The 25,591-nt window shown below is 47.1% G+C and overlaps 1 protein-coding gene and 1 long non-coding RNA gene across 3 annotated transcripts in view; one reads left to right on the forward strand and one right to left on the reverse strand.

Moving 5' to 3' along the window:
- The window catches only part of LOC135917027 (uncharacterized), a 47,809-nt gene extending 35,894 nt beyond the window's left edge, over positions 1-11,915 (forward strand). For both annotated transcript variants that reach the window (XR_010569148.1, XR_010569147.1), the window contains one exon: positions 11,749-11,915. This is a non-coding gene — a long non-coding RNA (uncharacterized lncRNA). The remainder of the gene's footprint in view (positions 1-11,748) is intronic.
- A 2,057-nt stretch (positions 11,916-13,972) lies between these two features.
- The window catches only part of LOC135917042 (acid-sensing ion channel 5-like), a 173,159-nt gene continuing 161,540 nt past the window's right edge, over positions 13,973-25,591 (reverse strand). Inside the window, exon 13 of the mRNA XM_065450525.2 lies at positions 13,973-14,309. Within this exon, the coding sequence (XP_065306597.2) occupies positions 14,097-14,309 (213 nt within the window). The 3' untranslated portion in view covers positions 13,973-14,096. The remainder of the gene's footprint in view (positions 14,310-25,591) is intronic.

The following is a 25,591-nucleotide window of genomic DNA, read 5'->3' on the forward strand; positions in this document are numbered from 1 at the left end:
TGTGTGGCTGGGGTTTGCATTTTCAGATTCTTGTAGGTGACTTTCACTACAGCTATCTTACACTGCACAGCTCATAGAGCCTTCGAATAGCTCTGCCTGAATTAATGTTAGGTGCGTAAAGTACAACTGCCTTGTGCCCAGGAGGCACACATAAGATATTGTATGAATCAATCAAGTCCACGCATCTGGAGGATTGCTGTTCTCATTTTCACTGTTACTGATGCTGACCTATTCTGGCCAGACCAATCAGAATAAGGTTAATTCAGTAGTACTACCACTGTTGATGGATGAAGATGCCTCTGGAATGCTGCATTTTCGTTGTTGATTCTTGTATGTGCTGTCTTTGTCAGTGGAAAATGCCATTTTTGAAGCACCGTTATGACCATCATCGATTAAAGTCTGTGCTACGCATAATCATTTTGAAGTCATGTGGCTCGTCTTAGAAGTGTAAAGCCATTGATGAGCAGTAGACATGATTGATGTTTCAAACCAAAACAGGAATTATTATAAATGAGCTAGCCTGAAGCTAAGATTTACCTTTAAGGGTTATTTATAATGTGGCTTTTCTTTACCCCAAAGCTACGTCTGCTATTCGTCATCTGAGGTTTTGATTTCCACAGTGGCAGTTGCTTGCAGGAGGGCTCGTAGATTTGTCCCTTCTGTTGGTGTGCCTCTTGGCCACTACAAGCTCAACACATTCAGTTAGGATTTTTGTTTTCTCCTCTTCACATGGATAACAGATGCATTAACTCAGATTTATTAAAATATGTGTGACACTGCTGTCAATCTGTGGTATGCAAAGGCCTACAATTTGTTATGTAAAACTGCATAGGTGCCTTGGCCAATTGGTGGAGGGATAGCTTTGAAACCTTGAAGAACAATGTTGAAATTCTAGCTTTCTCACTAAGTGTTGTTAACTGACCAAATTGCGTGTCACGTCCACATTTTCACCCACAGGTTAACTGCAAAGCACATATATGCGTGCCCCTCAATGCAACAATTCTTTGTTAGGATTGACTGACAGGCTGGTTGGTTCATTGTCACAGAAAGAACAGCGCTTCAAGACAGGACACAAAGGAGGAACCACGCATACACAGTGCAGTGTGTGTTGTTCCTCCTTTGAGTCCTGCCTTGAAGCGCTGTTCTTTCTGCAACAATTATTTTGCAATTAAGCTAACTTCCAGGTTGGCAAGCCAAACATTTTGTTTTTGGTTCAAAGTACGGAACATGAAAAAAGGGGAGCAGGTAAGAGGAGTGCCACGTGTCCCCCTTTCTTTCATTTTCCATACTTTGTGCCAGAAACGACATGTTTAGCAAGCTTAAGCACCAACTAGCCCAGGAACAAGTTCTTCTGGCAAACCGCAGTTCTCCACATGCTTACTGTTGATCACCCTTTTGTAATTCACTTTTACTGAAATCTGCCGTGCAATGTAAAATATCGAGTACAGTACTTTGATCTGAAAGCTAGCATTTTCTAGGCACTAGGCATAGCAAAGGTAACACTGAGACACTTAAAAATATGGGCCCATTACCTCAGCCTCACAAAGCAAGAAATTTAAAGCATTTCTTAAATAACAAGCTGGTTGTAGGAGTGCGTGGGAGTTTTGTAGGTGTCCCTATGTAGCCTGTTAATGTTGTGAAATTCAGCACTGCTGGAACTAACACATAGTATAGTCATGGTATTAACCCTTTCGCTGTCGGACCTTTCTGACCGTGACGCACCCCCAGTGTCGGCTTGGTTTCAGGGAACGAGCATAACAGGGAATGAACATAGCAATTTATTTTTGATTATGATTGGTATCCGAGCTCGGCTCGTATTCTGAATCGGAATTGAGCGACCGCTCCAATGAGCAGATGAAGGTCCCGCGCGCTGAGCCATCCGAAAGTAACCGCGCGCAGGGAGGATGCGCTTTCAGTCGCCCGCACAACGGAGATAAATGGGACGTTGCGTGATCAAGATGACAGAGAGAGATGGAAAAAGGCTAAACAAAGTTCGAAGGGCTTTACGTTTACTGCTGCAAGTCGAAAGCGAGGGTGCGGCGAGAGAGCGAAAGCAGCAACGAGTCGCTCTTTTCGGAGAGGCAACGGCAGGTGCGCCTGAACTTGACGCGCCGTAGCAGGCACACCAACAGAAGAAAAATAAAAAAACCTTCAAACCAGCGGAGATGGCAGAGCAACCCTTGAACCCATAACCACACGCGCGCGACGCATGATACAGCGAACACGGAGCCGCCACCGTGCCACTCAGCAAAGAGAAAGTGGGGAGTGGCCGTCGTCGCGCCGTACTCTTCAATACATGGAGTAACACAGGTCGGGGCGAATATACGAACTTGTAGAAAGAGTCAACAGATTGCGTGGCCAATCCAGGAGCGCCAGCTTTGCGCTCTGGCGCGAAATTTTGAATGCACGATAGAGAACGTACCGGTACGTCGGTGACACTTTTGGGGGGGAAGCGCGATGACGTACCGGTACGTCCGTGGCAGCGAAAGGGTTAAATACATAGTAGAGTACATTCCCTCCAAAATCAAAGTAAGTGCAGTTAAAACTCGATATAACGAACTTTAAGTATCACAAAATTCTTTATATTGTTTCGTCCGGACTCTTAGAGGAGACTTGCAGTCAAGGTGAACTTTGTGTGTCTGCAGATACTGTTGTGCCTGCGTCCACCTCGGTGTGCGTGCCGGTTGTATGTCGCGGTGAAGTTCGAGACAGTTTCGATGCCTCCGTAGAGCCAATGCATCTAAATTGTGTGAAGAAGAACGTGTCGAAGAAGTCGATGCCCAAAATCACTTCGTGCGTCGATTGGGGAATAACTACAAACTCCGTCGCGAAAACTCCACCAGCCAGGGACACTTCAGCAGTGCACACACAAACAGGGCGCAACGACTCGCCGCTCACTCCACAAAACGTTGCAGCCTGGTCCCACGGAAATACAACTTTGCGCCCCAACCGACCTTTAAAACTGAGACTCATGACGGATACAGTTGCCCCGGTGTCCACTAAAGCCATTGTAGGAACACCATCAACAAGTACATGCACTTTGTTCTTAATCACAGCAACTGCAGGGGGCATTTCTGTCGATAGCACGTGTCGAGCGACCTCACCCCCATCGGCCGCGCTAGCTAGTTTTCCGGTTGTGAAGGCGAGGCTGAGAGGCGCACTGGCGATGGAGATTGACGTAAACGCGGTGCACGAGAAGTTGGCGGTGGCGTCAAACTCCTGTCAGATGTCGGCGAGCGGCTCCGGAAGCTTCTCTGCAAGTAATCGTTGCCAGGAGGGACGCCAGCTGACCTAGAGGTGGTGTATGGCTGTTGAATTGTCTTCGTAGGAGGTGTGGTCCTTGTTGAAGACCCCGATCGACGATTCCACGTTGTTGGCCGACGATTGCAAAATCTCGTTATGTGGCCCGCGACACCGCATTGGAAACACACCGGCAGATGCCGCAAATTTCGATGTTCTTGCACGTAGTCACGCATGTTGCTGTCGACTGCATAGCCAGCAGGTGGGTCCCATTCATCATGGCTAGGCATTGGCCGCCCGGAGGCGTGCGTGCGGCGAGGGCATTGGTCATAGTCATGATCTTGATAGCTTAGGGTCCCTCTCGTTTGTGGGGTAGACCTATACTTGACGGTCGCTGAGTGAACCGTGGGTTGCCATGCGGTCGAAACGGCCGTGTTTCACATCTCGTGTGGTAAGTACGCACCAGCGATGCCGGGTGTGCAACGGTACATCTCTTCCCGATGGAGCAACTCTTCGCGAACAATCTGCCGTATTGTTGATGGAAGGTCAACACACGAACTCGGGTCTACACTTGCCACCGTTGTGACATTAGCCAGACAACCAAACTTCGGTATTATCCGTCGCATCTTCAGCGTCTCAAAGGTCCTGCAGTGGCGAATGACGTCAGACACGGACTCCAAGCTTTCTTTGCCGATCAAAAAATTGTAGACGTCTTCGGCTATCCCTTTCAACAAATGTCCAACTTTGTCCTCTTCAGACATTTGAGAGTTCACTATTTTGCACAGTTTCAGCACTTCTTCGATATAAGTCGTACAGGTCTCGCCGGGAATCTGAGCTCTTTGCGAAAGCGTCTGTTCGGCGCGTTTCTTTTTTGCGCTAGAGTCTCCAAAACACGCTCTGAGCTCCTCTACGAAAAGCTCCCATGAAGTGAGCATGTCTTCGTGATTCTCATACCAGACGAGTGCTGTGTCGGTAAGGGAAAACACAACATTTGACAACTGTGCGGTCGAGTTCCAACCGTTAGATCGGCTCACCCTTCGGTAGTTTGTGAGCCACTCGTCGACATCTGCTCCGGCTTTTCCGCCTAAAGTGAGTGGCACCCGGTAGTATTGCCACGGAACGCCAGGTGCTGGCCTTGAAGCCCCGTCAGAACCTTCGGGAATCTGGCAGGCGTATTCAGTCATGTGAGGTGATGGTGGCGGAAGTCCGGCAAGTCGACGGCTTCGACGAAGTTGTAGCAGCGTAGGCTCCGTGGTTACGAGGTGTACCCCGCACCTCCACCAATTTGTTACAAGCATGGGGGAAAGGGGTTTATTTAGGCGTGCGAGAGCAGGAACGGCAGGCTACGAACAACAGGAATGGCCACTGCGCAGTCTTCGTTCTCTTCTTTCTTTCTCTTCTTGATCCACGCGTCCCTTTTACGCGCTTGGACGTAACAATATAATGAAGTATTTAACTTTTCATACCTTCTTATCCGTACCTTCTTATTGGTACCATTCTCTTGGTACCCATTCTGGGTACCATGAGAATGGTACCAATCCTAACTTGGTACCCATTCTTGGTACCAAGAGAATGGTACCAATCCTAATGGTCCGATGGTTATCTAAGCTGCACATTACATGGCTTGCCCAGCTCCATTTTTTCTTTTAATGTCAATTAGAATATCGCCTATCGCCGTTTGCTCTCTGATCCAAACCGCTCTCTTTCTGTCTCGTAATGTTATGCCTAGCATTCTTTGTTCCATCGCTCTGTGCATAGTCCTTAATTTGTTCTCAAGCTTCTTTGTCAGTCTCCAAGTCTCTGCCCCATATGTCAGCACCCATCTCCATGGAACACCATGAATTTAGAACCTCAATATAACGAAGTGTGTATGCGATTTCAATATAACGAAATTTTTCATCCGCTTCAAAGGAATGCCGAGACAATAATAGCGAGAGACAGACGGCTCGATTCGGTTTCTGATTTGGCATCCAACGCGCCAGAGCGGCAGCCGGAATCGAGGTGTTTTGCCGTGCCGAGGCGTCAAATCAGACGCCCGGCGTACGACAAAGCAGGCAGGTTTTCATCGTCCGACGCATCCGACAACCGCACCATCGTTTGGCTGCAGCCAATGACAGCGTGGCTGGCACATGATGTTCTCGAAACAGGACAAAGCACGGGAGCGAATGAAGATGCTAAAACAGCGTTGAGTGCTCTGATTTGTGCCTTGAGAACCTTGCTACAAACAATTTTTTTATACCTGACATTAAGTTTCAGTTATGTCAAATTTATCTGTGATTTGTGTTGACAAGAAGTCCTATTTCCTGAAGACAACATGCAATAATTGTCTTGGCAACCTGCATTTGGTTGCTGAGGTTGGTGACTGTTTATGCTGTGCTCCTTCATTAGTTGGAGGATGTGCCGATAAGTTAAAAGTGCAAGTGATGACATAAAGGCCTATAGGGAATAAAGTTCTGCATGCAGTTTCAGCTTTTATGAGTGATTGATTATCGCACTGCACTCAATAGGGAGAAAACTCATGATTCTCATACGAAGTCCGAGCTCATGATGGCCAGCTCCAACTAATATAAGAGCACTGTAGAAACAGTCATGAACCTCAGCAACCGTACCCAGGTCGCCAAAACAGCATTTATTGCACATTGTATTAAGGAAATAGGACTTCTTTGTAACATAAATCACAGAGAAATTGCTAAAAGGTGCCCATGGCCAGCCTAACCCAACGTGTCAGACGCTCCGCGCATTGCGCTACGGAGAGCAACGCCACCTATGCAAGACATGAATCAGAGGAGCGGCGCTTGCCGCTTGTTGGCGTCGCCTAACAACTTCTAGCCACCGTAACCGAGCAATCGAGTGACAGGACAGAGTGACAAGCGACAGCGCGTTTTGTTGCTCGAAGGCGTCGCTCGTTGCCATCACACACAAGACTGCTCTCATGGGGTTTAGCCTTAAGGCTTTAGGTGCGAGTGAAAGTGTACGAGGGTGAGACAAAAAAGATGACGGCTTCACGAGTGCTGCCTTCCCTCGTGAGCAGAGGGAAAGACTGGGAGGGGAGCTAGGCTCACAGTAAAAATATAAACCCCATGCAAGCGATCTTGCACACAACAGCGACAAGCAATGCGATGGAGATGGCTGTCGCATTCGCTCGTTGCCTACAAATTGTACCCCATGTGAGCAACCACATTGAGTGATATTTCCCTGGTGTTGCCAGTATGAGGGCAGCAAATATGCATTGAAACTAGCATGACGCGTGCTTTATTAATTGAAGTTGATGCATTTTACTGTAAAGAGCAGCATAAAATATTTCTGAAGGTTTTGCAGTAGGTTCTTGTTCTTGCACATATAAAAATTCAATCGTTCTGTGCGACAGTCAGTAGTATTTGAGTAACGTACATCCAGTTCTGGCTTCACACTGTTGGCTAGTTGCTCATAGCACTTCCAGGCGATGAGCGACGAATTCTAGATTTGCATAATTGAGCGATCTGTTCAAGCAACAGCCCGATCCGTCACTCGAAGCTGTCGCTCGTCGCTGTCGCGCACAAAATCACTCTCGGGGCGAAGGGTTGGCGATAAGTTGGCATGCTCGCTATATCTGGCACCCGTCTTGGCCGTGGCTGTGCATGGCTGTTAGAGCGGCTGAGCGCACAAGCAGCCGCGCATGCTGCTTTAGGTGTAATCTGCCGCATGTGGAAAGAGTGGGCGTGCCGAGACAGCGTGGCATCATGTGAGCTGTCTTCCTGTGCGTGTAGTATTGGAGGTTGCGTAATCTCGAATTTCGGTGACTCGTTAGAGCGAGAGGCAGACGAAGTATTCGCTCCCTGCTGCCGGCGCTTTTCCTGATAGTGTTGTCCCCATGCAGGCGACACTGTCAGCTGCGGGGGCAGAGTGCATGCGAAAGCGTGGCTGGCTTCACTTAATTCATACCACCGATGTGAATTTTAGTAAAACTTCATTGGGGCCTAGTTGGTACATAATTCTGAACTTAAACTTTCAGCATAAATACCTAAGACGGACCACAAGAGGAAGATATCACACACACCGTGTGTGTGTGTTGTATCTTCCTTTTGTAGTCCGTCTTAGATGTTCGCGCTGTAAGTTTAAGTTCAGCACCGATGTGAAGATATCGCCAATGTGGCATGAAACCGTATCATTCGTCACCGACTCCCAAATTTATCAAAATGAATTGTTTTTTGAATCAAATTTGCATGTTTTTATTTCCCGATAATTTGGAACATTCTGTGGCCCCTTTCCATGCAAGAAAAATTGATCGGCAACTGTACTTATTTGCATAAAAGGTCGAATTTCAATACGAAATTTTGATATAACGAAGCAAATTGTAGATTTTATCTCATCATCATCATCAGCCTGGTTACGCCCACTGCAGGGCAAAGGCCTCTCCCATACTTCTCCAACTACCCCGTTCATGTGCTAATTGTGGCCATGTTGTCCCTGCAAACTTCTTAATCTTATCCGCCCATCAAACTTTCTGCCGCCCTCTGCTATGCTTCCCTTCCCTTGGAATCCATTCCGTAACTCTTAATGACCATCGGTTATCTTCCCTCCTCATTACGTGTCCTGCCCATGCCCATTTCTTTTTCATGATTTCAACTAAGATATCATTAACTCGCGTTTGTTCCCTTATCCAATCTGCTCTTTTCTTATCCCTTAATGTTACACCTATCATTATTCTTTCCATAGCTTGTTGCGTCATCCTCAATTTAAGTAGAACCTTTTTCGTAAGCCTCCAGGTTTCTGCCCTGTACGTGAGTACTGGTAAGACAAAACTGTTATATACTTTTCTCTTGAGGGGTAATGGCAACCTGCTGTTCATGATGTGAGAATGCCTGCCAAACGCACCCCAGCCCATTCTTCTGTAGATATAACAAAGTATATTTTATCTACTTTGTTATATCTAGGTTTAACTATAATTAGCATTAAGGGGGGACACGGGTCTTTAGACCCAAAATATCATAAAAAAACGAATTTTGGAAAATAGCATTTCTCTAATCTACATCTATTATTCTCCCTATCTGCCAAGTTTCCAATCTCGTAAGGTCATATTTCAGCCATACGAACAATTTAAAAACAGATAGGGCACCTGATTTTTCGCGTGTGTCGACGCGAAAACGACACACATTCAATGACGCCGCGCTCGCGTACTAGTGCCTTGAGGGCGGCCATCTTGGTCTCGTTTGAAAGAACGCGGTTTCGGCTTCAAATATCGCGCGCTGCCGCTTCGTTAGGCTTGCTGGTTCAATACAAAAACCGGCGGCAAAAATAGGTGAAACGCGCGTTCTCATTCGCTGTCGCATGCACGTGACGAGATAACGCCACGTGATTGGCTGGGCGCACTCCCGAGCTGTCTGCTAGCCGCAGCAGAGGCGCAGGCGAGACGCCATGTTCGATACGATCGTTGTGTGAGTACGCGCGACGATGCCTCCTCCGCTCCGAGACTCCAAGCACAAGTATGGAAAGAAAAGGAAGAAGTCCATGCTCAACAACTTCAAAAAACGCCCCACCGCGTCGCAAGTGGTTGAGGACGAGCCACCAACGGCGTCAAGCGACGGAACTGATGGAGCCGACCGAGTGCTAGGCCTAGGTGGTGCGACAACGAGTAGCTGCGACGAAAACGCCAGCCGCGTCCGTCGTGACACCGTTATGCTGACGCCTTCAGATTTGGAGGTAATCGACATGAGATCCGACGAGAAACTACAAGAGCTCGCATCAACCGCAGCAGTGAGCCGTAAGTCGGAGATCTTGTCCGCTGGCGATGTCGCGGCCGGCCCGATTGACGACACAGTTTTCACCGTGGTGTGCCTGGAATCGGTGAACGCCCTTCTGGAGCATATGAACTGTAATACATGCGGCGGTAGCGCGAAAATCAGCCGGAAGGAGCGCGAATATGGCCTTGCAGTAAGTCTGGTGCTCATATGCTCGAAATGCGGCGACAAAGCGTCAGCGTGGAGCTCGCCGCGTGTGAATGGGACTCAGAAAGTGAATCCGTTTACCGTCAACATTCTGGCTGCGCGCGCGATGCAAAGCACCGGCAATCGGCAAACTGCGTTCAATGATATTTTCGCAACAATGAATATATCGCACCGCGGGCTGCATACGAAAACGTGGCAGGGGTACGTCAAAACGAAGTTGACGCCCGCCGCGACCCGGGCAGCTGAGACGCTTACAACAGAATGCGCGAAGTCGGTCCGGCAGCTTTACAGCCAATTAAACTTCGGCAACCCGGGCAACGTTGCTGTATCGTACGACGGGTCTTGGATGACTCGCGGGCACAGTTCGCACATCGGTGTCGGCGCCGTCATTGAACTTTTCACGGGACTTGTCCTGGACTACGTTGTGCTGAGCAACTTTTGTGCCGGTTGTCAGCGTGGACCAAAAGTTGGTGACCCTTCATACGAAGAATGGAAAGCCAGTCATGAGTGTCAAAAAAATACGGATAAGAAGGCTGGTGAAATGGAGGTGGAGGCTGGCCTCATTTTATTCAAAAGATCGCTGGAAAAGTACAGCCTAAGATACACAACTGTGCTGTCGGACGGTGACAGCCGTACTTTCTTGGCCCTAAAGGAGGCCAAAGTATATGGCTTTATAGAAGTTGACAAAGAGGATTGTGTCAACCATGTCCATAAGAGGATGGGGACAGCACTACGTAATGCCCTGTCAAAGCACAAGGGGCCTGGCTCAGAGCCACTTGGTGGAAGAGGAAGGTTGACTGGAGATTTGGTCAACAAACTGAGCTCTTATTATGGATGGGCTCTGAAGTCCCACACTGGTGACATTGAAGCCATGGAGAAGGCCGTGATGGCAAGCTACTATCACGTAACATCAAATGACGTCACCTCGAATCATAGCCTTTGCCCAGAAGGTCCCGATTCCTGGTGCCGGCAAAATGCTGCAAAGGCCAAAGGCCAACCTGTGCCGAAGCACCGCTACAATTTACCTGCTCATGTAAGCAAGGCATTACTGCCAATCTACCAACGGCTCTCTGACAAGATGCTGCTTGAACGTTGCCAGCGAGGCAAAACACAGAACAACAATGAAAGCCTGCACTCGCTAATATGGGCACTCGCACCGAAGGAGCAGCACGCATCACTCTTCAGCGTTGAGGCTGCAGTGGCGGAAGCAGTCATGAAGTTCAATGCTGGCTGCAGGAGAACCTCGGCAAGCATTTTGCAAGAACTCTAGATGAATCCTGGCGAAAAGTGTATGCAGCGCATGGCGGAAAAAGATCGGCGCCGATCAGCCGCATCTGAACACAAGCATGCATCGGCAGAAAATGTGCAGTGCTTCTTCAAAAAGCGCCACAGAGACACAAATGCCCAAACTGACTATGCCCCAGGAGCCTACTAATGTTTTGGGAATGTGTATGTGCACACATTTGTGACCCTTCACAATTAAATGTGACATTTATTTGTTTTCTTGATTTTCTCGAAATACTAATTTTACCCACCCAGCAAGACATTTACTGTGATATATCAGTAGCTATCATAGTTATAGTATTAATTTTTTTTGCATCATGAAGCTTGATGTTTGGAGCACCAAACATAGGAAGCAGTTTTTCAAGTTTCTTTGTTTAAAGTTTTTAAAATTTGTCTTTTGTCTGACTAATGCAAGGCCATGTTCAGAACAATGGAGTTCAGTGCACTATAAAGTAGGAAATACTGATCCAATCATAAAAGTTCTTCCTATGTTGTGAAGCTTGTGCTTTCTTCTATTGGACCATATGTCATTTGTCTATTTTTGTGCAGCGGTTATTTGTCTATTGTAGTAAGAAAAAAGGCATTGTAAAATACATTGTTTTCTTAATTATGTAATGAAATAATGAACCTACAAAAAAATAACTGCATTTTTAGAATCAGGAGAAGGAACTAAATAAGCATGCCAATTTTTATCAAGTTTGGTTCATAAATAAATAATGATACTTTTAATCGCCATGTCCCCCCTTAAGTGAAAATTATGCCCATGCCATCTGTATACACACAGCAACAACTAACATTAAGGTTGTGTCCGTATCTCAACACAATCGAACCTCAATATAATTAACATGGATATAATGACACTTTGGGTATAATGAAGTAAATCTAAAAGGTATATTGGCAATATCAGCATGTAATGAATATATGCTTACAATGGGTATTGAAGGTAATGAAGGTATTTTCATATCGGATGCAACTTTGTTATATGTATTGAGGTGTGAGAGTGTATGATAATATTATTTACATTACATTAAAATCATTTAAGAATGTTAAGCAGGAAAATTTTAAACGACAAGATACCTTTTCTGAATGGCTTTAATGTGTGCTTATTGCAATATAAAACTGGGTATTCAGAGCAACAATTTTTGTTTCTTCACATACTACTTCAAACACCTGTTCTAAAAAGAACAGCATGACACTTTGATTTCACAGTGCTGCCATGAAAGCATTCCTAACAGTAGAGCAACAAGAAGGAGCACTACTTTAGGAAAAGGCTGCGTCTTATTTTCTCATTCTTTTCTAGGATTTGGATGTGTATGTGGAAGAAGAAAAACAATCACAAGTGTCGCCTGTGCTTGGCCAGCAGCGGGTTCACATCACAGAATGAAAGCAGGAACTGACGTGACAGCATAAAGTCTCTAGGTGTATTGGATGTTTTGAAAATAAACTAGTTACATGGTCATGTTGCCACATGGTGAACCTGTTAATGACAAGATTATTAACTGAAAGTTAGTGTGGCACTTCAGCTTTAGCTAAGGGTACAGGCCGTATGTGAGTACAAACTTGAGTGAGTGCCAGTAATTGTAAGTGGTTGCGAGTGTGAATGTGATTGAGTTATGTACGAGCATGAGTGACTGTCGGTGAATAGTATTTTCTGTAAGAGAGAGTGAGTGTGACTACCGGTGAGTGTGAGGTGAACATGTGTGCATGGATATAAATGTCATATTATAGCTCACTTTGGTGCCATCTTTGGTGCCATCTTTGGTGCCAGAATCATAAAAGCTACTTCGACACATGGTCGATCTGTCATGTTTGTTCTGCTTGCCACCTATTACACCGCGATGGATCTTTACCAACTAGCCTAAATTTCATTTCTTCAGGAAAGGCAAGGCTAAAGGCAGAAAGCACAGCCTGACATGGCACTAACACCCATGCTGTAATATGACACTGAATATTGTATGAGAAAGTATCCAGTTCATAGTGGATGTACTGCACAGAAAGGAATAAGATAAGCTCAGATAAACAACAATACACAGAAGATATATGTATATTTAATGTAGACCACATGATTCTTCAGGATTATACCTGTGCTATAATACGGTAATCTATTTCTGTCTGGAAGCCAGCAGATGGGATTTAATGACACCTTTAACATCAAGCACTGACTTGGACTTTTTGCACATCTTTTATGAGTGTTGAGTGTCATCACAGTGCGTTTCACTACTCCTCAGCTGCTTGGAAAAATGGTTTGTGGATGCCGGTTACTTCGCGTTGGATCTATTGCGAGTATTCTTCATCAACATCATTTTAACCTCAAGAGACCGAATTCCTGCCAACAGTGGTTTTAATTTGATGTCCATAGAAGCCTGCTAATGTTCTAAGCTACACAGGTCATTTTGGACTTCGTCCTGCTCAGGCTTAATTCGTTTAACAGTCCCAAGAACGGCAGAAAGCACCTTGGCGTTGTCAAGAACAGGAGCAAGAACAATCGGCCTATACAGACAGCTATAAGATATAAGATGCCTTATATCTTTGAGTCCAAATTGAAAACCACTTGGGCAGAACACCATAAAAGGATAGCAGTTGCTGCTCTTTACGCAAGAAAAGCAACTGATATGTGATAACAACAGCGATGAACACTCCATAGATGCAGCGATGGTGTGTCCCCGTGGGTGGTAAGCGGATTGAGTGGCAGTCATGCCATATAACATGCTGCGATTCATAAAGGATGATGACGAGCAGAAGCGGGACTTGCACTTGAAAATGTGGCGGTCGAGTGTAATCCTCAAGTTGGTAGATCCAGAAGAGTTGACTGTTGGGCTAGTTGGTCGTCTATATTTGAAGTAGTAGCTTAGCGCAAATAAAACCACGGACACAAGGAAGACGGAGCGCTTGTCCTTGTCTGTCTTCCTTGTGTCCGTGGTTTTATTTGCGCTAAGCTGCTACTTCAAATATAGTTGATCCAGGGACAGTCTTTCAAAGGCTTACTGTTCCATCAGCTGACTGGCGCAGTACGATCATCTGTAATAACTACAGAAGTGAGATTTGGCACAACACACAGCCAGTGTACATCAACAACTACCAAGTGCTCTCTTACATTTTCTCTTGACAACTCACAGTGATGAAGAATCTCGCTGGCGGAAGCTTTCCGGACTCCACAACCTATTTCTTGAGATGTCTGTGCAAGAAGCTGGCAATCGTGCACTTGAGTTTGAGGATTTAATGCACTCTCGGTAGATGGACGAAAATGCATGTTATTTTTGGTACAGAATTTCCGCCAGTGTTCTTGCAGAGACCACTGTGTCTGATATTGTACGGCATCAGCAGAAAAATATCTTGCAAGACTGGAACCGTTTCTTTACATACAAGCAACTGTTAAACTGAGGCATGAATTTCATGATTACTATGTTTGACTATGGAAACAAAATTAGTCTGCAGGCATGAGTGGCCAGTGATGCCTGTTTATTTATTAAAGTACCATCAATGTAGTAACGCACGTTACAGAAGATAACAGGATGTGCCGCAGGAATCGAAATTGTTAACAAATATGGAAGTGAACTTTAGCTACAATATCAACACATAATTTCACACTAAGTGTGAGGCAATGAACAAACAGAAGCCACAAGTTTTGACACCTGTTTCTGAAGCCAACTACCAGTGCTCGGCTGGGAAACCGTTCGTAGGCCTCACGCTGATCGGCTTCACCTTGAGCCTGTCGGAGTCTTGGAGGCGCCGGCTCTTGCGCTCCTTGTACTTGTGGTAGAGCCACGTGGTCGCCTGGGTTCCGTACTCGAGCACGTTCAGAAACGACACGCCGATCCATATGCCGATGAAACCGCCCAGGTACGAGAACAACTCGATTTGCTGCGCCATGATGTAATTTATACAAATTGGTTATACGGACCCTGCCATGATAACCAGAGTATCGAAACAGAACCCTAAAAAATAAAGAAAAAGATATTTTAACCCGCTGGAACTAAACCAGAAGGTTAGTTATTTTTTTTTAAACTCTGAAATAAAACCGAAAAGGAAACAAGCGCTGTCCTGTCTACATTCTCTCTGTATCCATGTCTTCGGTGCACTTTAATCTAACTCTAACATGAACGTCACCCCAACTCGCCATATTATCACAGTTATTGGTTCATGTTAATTTCATTATTTACAGTACAGCAAAAGCTCGTTAACTCGAAGTAGCCGCCGCGATCGGTCTAGCAATGTGTCGAAAGCATTATGTAACACATCCTGCTAATTCACACTATCGTGGATGAAGACGGTGCTAGTGCGCGTGAGCACGTTGGCGACTATGGCGTCGCCGCGCGGCCCGCGCAACTTTGCTTTTTCCACCTGCGGCCCGTTGTTTAGGCTTGAGTGGAGAGAGACGCGCCTGGCCATGCATGGCCAACGCCTGCCGCTTCTCTCCCGCTCGGGGGTCGTCGCCCTATGTGCGACTGTGTGGGCGGAAGGCGGCTCAATCTCGCGTGCTCGAGCGAGGACGGCGGGGCGGAGGAGTTTCTCCCGCGGCCATACGGGCGCCGTATCTTGAAAGCGACCTGCGGCGTGGCCGAAGTGTGCGCCCTCGTTTGCGATGTTTGCAGAGTGCGCGTATTGCCGGCAGCTTCGTATGCGATGTGCTCTCTACGTTTCGTTCGCGTTAAGCGAGAGCTGTACCAACGTCACTTCGCTCGCTTCTACTACCGCGATTCCTCGCACCAGCGTTTTTTTAGCGAGTTTCAGCGGTCATCGAGCGAGATGTCATGTTTATCTGTGCTCGTGTGGCACCTTACTGGTTAATTTAGTTAGTAAGCGAATGTTTACAAGATCATAAAGCCGGTAAAACTACTATCCTAACTTCGTATAGCTATCTACTAATTTGCCAGCGCAATCGATGCTTCGCTTTTCGGGCGAAACTGCGACATTTTTTCTCCGCGCCAGTCGACGCGACGAACGCGCGGATGGGCCTGTATTCGTGTGGCTGCTGGGTGGATGTGGCGGATGTTCCTGTGTCGAGGCTTCAGCGACGTCGTTCGTAGTTAAGTACTCTTTTCTTTTTATTAGCTAGTGTTTTCACAGTGTCCTCTTTTGCATGGAGTAGGGGCGCAAATTTTGAATTCTTGGTAAGAGTAGTAGTAAACGTACCGGCTTTGTCTGGGTCTGGCGGTTCCCCGTTAGGCCTAGGTGGTAGGCGGGACCTGTTACGTAGGTCTATTTAATTCTCTCAGCTAGCTCTTCGAAGTGATTCTTACACGTGGTAGAGAGTGCTAAATTTTTATTTTTGTTTGGGATAACGGTCGAGGTCGGCTTTGCTGAAGTGATTAGGTGGACTTCATCGTTGAGCCTAGGTACGTAGGCCTAGCCATGAAACCGAAGAAAGGGAAGGCCGCGGGGGACGGGGAGCAAGTGCAGTGCGAAGAGCGCCTGCGCTGGTGCTTCATCGACGAGACCAGTTTCCAGAGTTTAGTAGACGCGGAGGGGTCTAGCTGTACGTGCAGGCTGTGCGAGGGTGTTCGGAAAGCAGTGCGAGAACTGGAAGGAACTTGGGCAAAGTTCGATGAGCTTGAAGCAGACCTGAGGGAGGAGCGGGAGAAACGGGTAGCACTGCAGGCGAAAGTCGACGATTTGGTCAAGGTGGAAGCGGTCCAGGCCGCGCAATTAGTAAGGACAGTGGCCGAGCTTGGAGAAAAGAAGGAAAGGAGAGCAGAACTGGAAAGGCGGCTAGTTGCACTTGAGACGCGGGCAGCGGAGAATAATGGGTCGGGACATCAAGCCGGTGGCAAAAGCCCAGAAAGTAGGGTAGACCCTACAGGCGAAGTGAGATGCAGGAAGGCAGTGCAAGCGGTCGTCGGCTCGCCGCCGGGAAATCGGCTTAGTATACGCGGCGTGCACGCCGATGGCCGCGCCACTGGTGGCGGCCTTGCGCAGAACGCACGGGAGAGGAGCGAGCCGCGCGCCGTAGTTTGTTGCGTCGCTGATAGTGCTTCTCCGTGTTATTTGTGTTTTCAGAGCAAAATAGGCAACACCCTTCGCATGTGTGGGATGGCCAAAGCTTCCGAAGAATGTCGAAGAAGAATTGTTGCAGGGTGGGGGGCTCAAATACCGGCGAAAACGTGCTGGCGATACGGTTCTAATTATTACCCGCAAAGCCTCATCAGCAGGAGCAACGGTGGCAATGGATCGTCGCTTCAGCGCAAAATTTCTTGTTCTCATCCTTTCCTTTGTCGCTTAGGTGTTTTTTTCTTTTTTATTATTTTTTTTACTCGATTGTAGTTAGACGCGTAAGCGACGAAGTTCGTCTGCAGTGCAACATGCGGTTTAAAGGCATTTCGCTAAAGTTCGGAATGCCGTTTGCCGCTTATATTGTTTTCTGCTTCTTTACCGCGTTGGGCTAGCTAGGCAGCACGACTGCATGAGCGCATTGTGTTGTATGTTAAAGCTACAGAAGTTTGCAAGAACTGAAATTGTTAGTTTTATGTGGCCCGGTAAATCCTCGCACCAGCTGTCGCGCACTTCATGTTTTTACATCTATCTTATGCGTGGTTTCGCACATGTTTAACGGTTGCTACTTGCTTCATGCATAACTCTTGATTCTTTTGAGCTGTGAGGTTTTCACCCTGCCTCGTTTGTAAAGAGTATAAATCACGCTGTGTCTTATCGGAATGACACCAAGCAAGTGCTTCTTTAACAGCTTTACTCATTTCTCCCGAGGGCATCTTAGATATTGTGGTTTTTTGGGAAATGTGTTTAGAAAATAGGTAGCTCAGGGCGAGAATTGCTATTAATTGCTGGATATGGTATTTTTGTTCCATTTTTCGCTGATCCATTTTTCGCTGAATAGTTCGCGTCACGTTTGGTAAGCCATCACACCTTGATGCTGTCTGAGCAGACTTAACACGCCGAGTGATTTGTTTGTTTCACAACGTAGTCGCTTCTTGCAAGTGAATTTTGTACTCAACTGAATTATTTCTTATTATGCTTACGCCGCATATACACTAAACCCGGCCTTGCCGCCAGCGCTGGATCTAATTTGAGTGGCGCTGCTCTGCCTTTAAATATATCATGTGGCACCTCTCTCTAGTAACATTTAAAAAAAGTACTGCAGCGTTAGTCAGACTATAGCTTTGTACGTTTCCAAGCAGCTCCCTTAGGGAATTTAAAATTGCAAAAACTGCAGCGCGAACGGCAATTCATCGGCGGTACAGCGCTAACACGCGCTTTTATTAACCCGTCCGTTTGGTGGCTTCGTTGACTATAGTGAACGTGTTTCTATCAATAAATTCGCAATTATTCTTCTTCAGGCGACTTTCACTACACTTATTCGGCGGCGTCACATGTATTCATCGGCAGAAAAATCACAACGGTATATGCAGACATCGTACCGTGCGGGTTTGTTATCTAAGTCTGCACTAACGACGGGTGCTTATTATTGAGGTACAGAAGCAGCATTACGGCAAGGGTAGAATTGAAAAAAAAAAATCTCGGTCGAGACATCGCATTAGTCAACAAAATTTGTCGGCTAGTTTACATGAGCTACACTTCATGTAAATGGTCTTCATGGCGTTTGTCTGCGGGACGCACCCGGCGCGTATGTGGACCATGTTGCCCCAAACACCGGTAACATCTTGTTCATACCCGCTCCCACAGAGGTCTGCGTCTTCCCTACAGCTGTCGCCGCAGAAGAAGCAGTCTGGCGCCCGAACAAAGGACAAATCGCAGCCGCGAACTTCAGTCACCCTTGCTGCAAAGCGTTGTCGTCTGCTACTGCTCCCGCGCGTATTGTTGGAAGCGCCCGCTAGGTGGCTATCAGTGGCGCCTCTATTGGCGGCGAGGAGTTACGGAGTCGCCATCTATCGGAAGCGCCTCGCTGGCGTAGTATGAGGGATCACGCGGCGCGCTCCTCATGGGTTTTGCTGTCAGCGCTCACTGAAAACACCACGCACGGGCTCTCCCGGACATTTCTATAAGTACTTTCGTACTTATATGTTTATTTTCGCACTTTCGCACTGTATGTTTATCGGTGCTCTCAGCGTGCAATTTCCCGCTGCTTCTTTTTTGTAATCCAGTGCATTAATTCACAACACAAACATGACCATATGCCATGCTTTTTTTTAAATGTGCTTCTTACCGCTGCCTTTCCACTCCACTGAACTTGCCTGTATCTATAGCATCGACAAATTCATAGACCAAACCGTCATGACATTAGTTGGGTAGCGGACTAGGACGAGCGTCTGAGTGCGCGTTTTCAGAACATCGCAGACCGGGCGCCGTAGCAGAAATCTTCCTCGCGTCTGTGCTTGCTGCATACCCGAGTTGTAGCCGATGACTGTTTGCCGGTTTTATATTTCGCGAGCCAAGCTTCACGCAGCAGCTTGTCCTGCGGCTATGTGTGAATAAGGCTGACACCGGCCTCCGTTACGTGCGTCCGGCCCTGTGGCACCGAGCAGTAGCCTACCATGTTGCGCCTTCAAAGTCAGCCACTTCCTATTGTAGTACTTTGAAGCGTTGTAAAGGAGACACTCGAAGCAGGAAAATTTCGCCACTAAATGAGGACCGCAGCGTACGAGGGAATTTAAACTCGTTTTCAGCTCGCTTCGGCGCTCCCGAAGCAGCCGACGCGGCCGCTATGTCCACGTGATCCCTCCTAGCACGTCACGCCGACGGTGGCGCCAGCTTTTCCAGTGGTGGAGCTCGAGGCCAATGGGCGGTGCACGAGGCCTATACAGAAAGAGCGTTGACTCACAATGGCGGAAAAGAACTGGGAAGCTAACCAGTAAGTATGCCAGACACGAGGACGGAGATAGAGTATTACACGACAGGTTAAAAACGCGGAAGGTAAAAATTGGATAAATTCAATGGAAAAGAAGCATAGTGTTGAAGTATATCGAGACTGGAAACAACAGATCAGGAAGGAAGCGTCTTATGATAACTCAAGAGACAGTGCCCTTGTCTTTGAAGCTAGGTCAGGATGTCTTAGAAGGCGGAGCTATAAAAAGAAATTTAACGAAGAAGACACGTGTACTGTGTGCGGTAAATCTGTAGAAACAATAGAACACGTCATACCAAGATGTGATGGTATCAATCCCGATGTCGATGTGGGTACAGTCAAGCTTCCTGAGGCCCTAGGGGTCAAAGATAACAATAGCAATGTAAATAAATATGCTGTGGAAATTAGGAAAAAGTTATTGGAGGATTGGTGGCACAAAAGCAGAGAGGTGACAAGGTGACCCAAAGCATGTCCACCCCTGTATAAGAGTATGATTACCCAAGGTAATTAATGAATCATTAGTGATTGACATGAGGTGGATTAGGGAGGATTAAGGTTGGTTAGAGTGTATTAAAGATTAAGGTGGATTAGAGTGTGTTAAGAAGGATTAAGATGCATGGATAAAGATTAAGGTGGGCGGAGGAGGATTAAGGCGGATTATGGTGGATAAAGGTGAAGGATTCATGAAAGGGCATTAAGAACTATTAGGGTGGATTAGGGCACATGAACAAGGATTAGGGAGGATTAAGGTGGGTAAAGGTAGAATAAGGTGAATTATGGTTGATACAGGAGGATTAAGACCGATGAGGTAGGATTAGGGTAGATTAGGGCCCATGGAGCTGGATTAGGTTTGATAGAGGGGGATTAGGGTGTATTAATGTAGATTGGGAGTATTAAGCAGGATTACGTTGGATTAAGATGCATGAATAAGGATTAAGGTAGACGAATGAGGATTAAGGCAGATTATAATTGATTAGGGTTGATAAAGGAGCATTAGGATCGTATAGGGTAGACTAATAGGCTAAGTGCGTTAGAGGCGATGTAGGTTGATTAAGTTGTATTAAGGTGGATTGGGAGTATTAAGGTGGATGAAGGAGCATTAAGGTGGATTAGAGTGGACTAAGGTGAATTAGGGTTCATTGAGTATTAAGACCGATTAGTTTACCATAATCCTCCTAATGCACATTAATCCAAAGAATCCACATTCATCGACCTTAATCCTTCATTCTCCATAATTCACCATAATCCACGAAAGTCCTCCTTAATGCACCCTAATTCACCTTCATCGGCCTTAATCTACTCTAACCTCCTTAATCAACCCTAATGCTTCCTCATTCACTTTATTCCATCCTAATCCACTATAATCGTCCTTAATGCTCCTTAATTCACCCTAATCCTCCATTCAAGTTAGTTCACCCTAGCCCACCATAATCCTCCTTAATGCACCTTAATCTTCCTTAATCCACCCTTATCCTTCTTCATGCGCTTTAATCCACTCTAATTCACTATAACTGTCCTTAATGCACCTCAACGCACCTTCATCGACCTTAATCTAACCTAGTCCTTTATGCACCTTACTTCACCTTCATTCACCCTAATGCACCTCCATCGACTTTAATCCACCTTAATCCTCCTTAAGACGCCCGAATTCATCTTAATCCAATCACTAATCAATCATTACTTTGCTTATCATTAATCATCTCTTATACGCGGCTGCGCATGCTTTGGTTCGCTTCCCGCCTTCCTTCGGTCACGTGATATTTTCTGTAGCACACAATGGGACCTTGAAACAGAGTTGTAAGGCTTTCGCTTAATAAGCCACGCACAAAGGGATGTGTCACAAGCAATACTAGGTCAGACGCACGAAGTAAAGCATCTGTTCATGTGGCAGAAAAATTGTCTGGAGTACAGAACTCGCCTCAAAGCTCCCTTTACAACGGTATACCCCGTTCATACGGCTTTAAGAAAAAAACAACCTCCACATAAACGTTTGCCTCCAGCATTATCGATGCTGTTATTAGCATTTCTCAAAATTTTCAACCCCACTGGGGCGCGCAACTGGCCCAAAATAACACGCCTCCATAAAATCCTGCGGCCCGTCCGCGGGAGCCCAGGAGGAAAAGCGCGCCGTGCGCAGCCGGCGGGCAAGGAGAATCGAGGAGGAAAGCGCCGTGAGGAAGCGCCGTGAGGAACCGTCAAGAAGCAGCCAAATGGATCTGCAGTCATCGAGTAGTATGACAACAGAAGTTCCTGCTGCCAGTGTGACTTATGTTGTAATTGAAATAAAAGTGGCTAAATTTCTTAACATGGTGCGTACCTCTAACTCGACGTCGTATACGATCTTGTCGGACACCTGTGACACGCACTTGGCTTTCACTGTCACATCACCGTCCACAATTTGTTCAACGCCGTACACGTGCGGAAGCAGACGATCCCCTTTCGTGAGGTTACCGCCACGAAAAACGCTGTCAGCGTCGGCAGCCTTCTTGAAACCGCACGGTAATCTTTGCATCGCTGTTGCGCAAGCAGGCGATCTGCCGCCGTCGAAAACGGAGCGCCGTGAGCGCGAGCAGCGAAGAAAAGCGCGGACGAAACAATGTAAACAAAGCGGAGACTGCGCCACGGCGCGACCGCGCGGCTTGACGGTTCCACATTGGGGGCGCTGTCAGGAGGCGCAGTAGCGCCGCCTGGCCATGCTTTTCTCGTCTATACATGCGCCCTAACGGAGCAATTTTTTTCTGACTTTCATTAGCTCGAATTCTGTATAATTCGAATTTTCGTAGCATCCCCGCGGAATTCGAATTAACGAGCTTTTACTGTATAGCCGCCATAACCCTTTAACGATGGAAAATATAAGTACTTCGTCCAGTCTTTTTTACAAAATAATGACAACAAGCACAGAACAGCGTTACTTACATGTAAAATGAACAAGTACGGGCACTGTTTTGCTGCCTTTGAAAAATTACATACTGCAATACAGAACTAATTTTCTTTATGTTGCGGCTAGACCAAGCATCCGAATGGCTTTATCACAACTATCTTGCATGAAATTTGTCGACCTTGCGGCGTTTGGGGAAGACGTCTTGAGTTTCCGAACGCGCCGATTTTTCCCTTGTAGTTTTAGTTCTTTTAGGCGATAGCTTTCGTTGGCTCTTCCCCACTCTGCATGTATGTTTCTGCCTGGCCCTTTATGTGACCATGAGGGTGATCTTCATACACATTTACATACATAAATTGTTTCCCATGGTTGGTTTTGAACCCGGTTTCCCCAGCACTGAAGACCACTACTCAAACCATTAGCTCACGGACAAAACACCTTTATGAATTTCGCTCCTGCAGGCCAGTACCAGGAGACGCTTGGTGCGTTAGGCACGTCGTACATATAAGAATTCTGGTAGAACCAATGTGACGATGACCGTAGACGTTAATGAGCAAAGTATCTACAAACTGTACGGCCCGCCACATACTGTAGCCGGTACATCTCTTGTACTTCCCTCTGGACATCCAGCGGCAAGCCATCGAAATTTCTTAGCATGGCCTCCGAGATCGTGCCAGTGGCACTCCGGTACGTGTTAAACTCCAAGGTTCTTTCTATTTTTTCTTTTTTTCCCCTCATTTTCCTGTGCTGCCCTCTGCCGCTGGAAACATTTTGGAAGGGTGTCGGGGCTTTTGTTGCTTGACTTGTGGACCTGCGCCCGTATTAACGCGACAGCGCTAAGGAGCTCGTGTCGCAGAAAAGCCGTTGTCGTCGGCGTCGTCGGCGTTGGCTGTGAGCGAAAATGGCGGAAGGCAATTCATAAATAAAAGCAACTTGCAAGATGGGCTGGCTGGGACTCGAACCAGGGTCTCCGGAGTGTGAGACAGAGACGCTAGCACTCAGCCATGATATTTTTTATATTTGTTGCCTGTTGTGTACTACTATATGAAACAACAAATGACATTTGAGAAAACAAGGTAAATTAGCAGTTTTCAGCACCAAGTGTCAGCCTTACAGGGCTGTAAGGGTTCCACCCTTGACAGCCAAGCAGGTACACAATCTTGTGCTTTCTGAATTTCTTCAAATCTCGGCATGCATTCTCGAAAAGCATTCGTGCAGGCCGAGCATCTGGATCGAAGTGATACCCTGCCATACGGGCGCGCCATAGACAGTGAAGGCCAACTAGCATAATAACGTCAAACGGCAGTCCATCATCGTTTTCTATAGGTAAATATCTAATTCCCTGTGGATCTAAAGGAAAGTCTTTTTTGATAGTCCTCTGAAGTACATCCCAAAAGAAGGCACCCACCCATGGAGCAATCTAGAAATACATGATCTATAGTTTCTGGTTTCTTACAGACTTGCGCCCCGTATTAACGCGATAGCGTTAAGGAGCTCGTGTCGCAGAAAAGCCGGTGTCGTCGGAGTCGGCGGCGTTGGCAGTGAGCGAAATATGGCGGAAGGCAATCCATAAACAAAAACAACTTGCGAGATGGGCTGGGTGGGAATTGAACCAGGGTCTCCGGAATGTGAGACGGAGACGCTACCACTCAGCCGTGAGTTCGATGGTTTAAAATGTCACAAAAGCGCCTCTAGTGAATGCGGTGTTGCCTTAGAAACGTGCCGCAGTGTGTTATGCTGCAGTAGAAATTATATCGGTAATTATGAGCATGTAAATTACAGAAGTCGCAGTTAAACGCGTAGCAAAGTACGTTTCCGCTACATTTCTTCTGCGCTTGCCGCACACGTAGAACCATCTCGCGGCAAACACAGAAGACTCCCTCCTCGCAATGTACGGCGCTGCCCCGACAGGTGTTCTCGCTCTCTCCCCTTCCAACTTCCAGCGTGCGTCACTCGAACCCTGTGTTTAGGCGACGCGGCTCCTCTTTCCGCTCACAGCGCGATTCCTAGGTGCAGCGTCCGATGTGGGTCGCCTCTGACGTGATCGCTGCGCCGTAGCGCGTCTGGTGGGAAAGCGTCCCCTCCGATGTGTGCCGTGCTGCTAGCAAGGAGACATGCGTCTGCGTGGTGCTCCCCAGAGAGATAGAGGACGATCCCATCGAGGCGTCAGCCCCATGATCGCGTCCGCCTTCATGGCGCGTCGCGGCCCAGCTGTCCGTGCCGATCACGACGTTTGGCTCGCGTAGATCATTTCTCCCTCCGAGACACCGAGTTCTTTGGTTCGTTGCGCTTGCTCAGGCGCACGTTTCGTCTTTGTGTGACTCAAGAGAATGCCGAGCGCATGAGTGGGCGGTGCGAACGGGGTGCGATAATGCTATCGCGTTCCACTCTTGAAGGCGAAGCTTAAGCGCCCTCCAATTTTTTCAGTGCGCGTCCCTTTATGTTTCGTGGATCGCAAATAATTATTAATGGCTTCTCCGGGGCAGCATGTTGTTCCTGGAAGCCATGTAGCACTCACCGACCGCTGGGTGAGCAGGCCTGAGTGTGCTGTTGTATTAACAGTGCAGCCGATAAAGGCACGCCGAGTTGCGCCTGCCGATGAAGCTGCCTCGGAGTTTGTTATCGCTCATTTCTGCAATTGCACCTCGCTTTTTGTATTTTTTAACACATTATTAATACATTTCGCATATTCAAGAAGTCTTCAAGCGCCGCCTTCCGTGTCGGATTTAGCAAAGCGGTTCACATTATCACATCAAAATCTACAGCGACAGATCGTTGTTAGCTTCAGATATTGGGGAAAAGGTGCATCACTGATATGAAATAAATGTTAATAAAATGGCTGTGGCGTAGCTAAGGTTAAGCCCAGGATGCGAAGCATACTAGCCTTGATTTTAGTTGTTGAACCACTGTTTAGTCTGGTGAACTGCTGTTGCTTGGCTATATTTGGTTCGACTAGACGAAGAAACAACTCATGCGTTACTCTGCTTCGCCTTCAAGAGTGGAGCGCGATAGCGTTCCCGTCGACCCGCCAAGAGGTGTAAGACAATGGGCTACGGCGCAGCGACTACGCGCCCCGCATTGGACGCGGTGAGCGTCGAGCAACGCAGCGTTCGGCGCGGCAACGAAATGTGCGTCTGAGCAAGCGACGCACGCCTGAGCCTTAGAAACAGCTCGTTTCTAAGGCAACACCGCATTCATTAGAGGCGTTTTTGTACCGCTTTGAAGCATCGTACTCGTGGCTCAGTGGTAGCGTCACCGGCACCTCACATGAACGGTGATGTACAGATGTTGGCACAGCTAGCGCTATGTCGCTTATTGCTTATTGTGTAGGCGCCATGTGAAGTGTTTTCAAATCAGTAAAGCCTAAACTGAACTACATGAGCTGTTTCCTTCATCCTAACTGTTTACGTTTAGCACAGTGGCTCCCACTGTACGTTTAGTTCAGGTCCGCTGGCAGCGGATGCACGAACTTGATGGCGCCAGGCCTATCTTTAGCTGAACAGGATCAAC

This window comes from Dermacentor albipictus, chromosome 6, assembly GCF_038994185.2.
Source record: "Dermacentor albipictus isolate Rhodes 1998 colony chromosome 6, USDA_Dalb.pri_finalv2, whole genome shotgun sequence".
Taxonomy (NCBI): Eukaryota; Metazoa; Arthropoda; class Arachnida; order Ixodida; family Ixodidae; genus Dermacentor; species Dermacentor albipictus.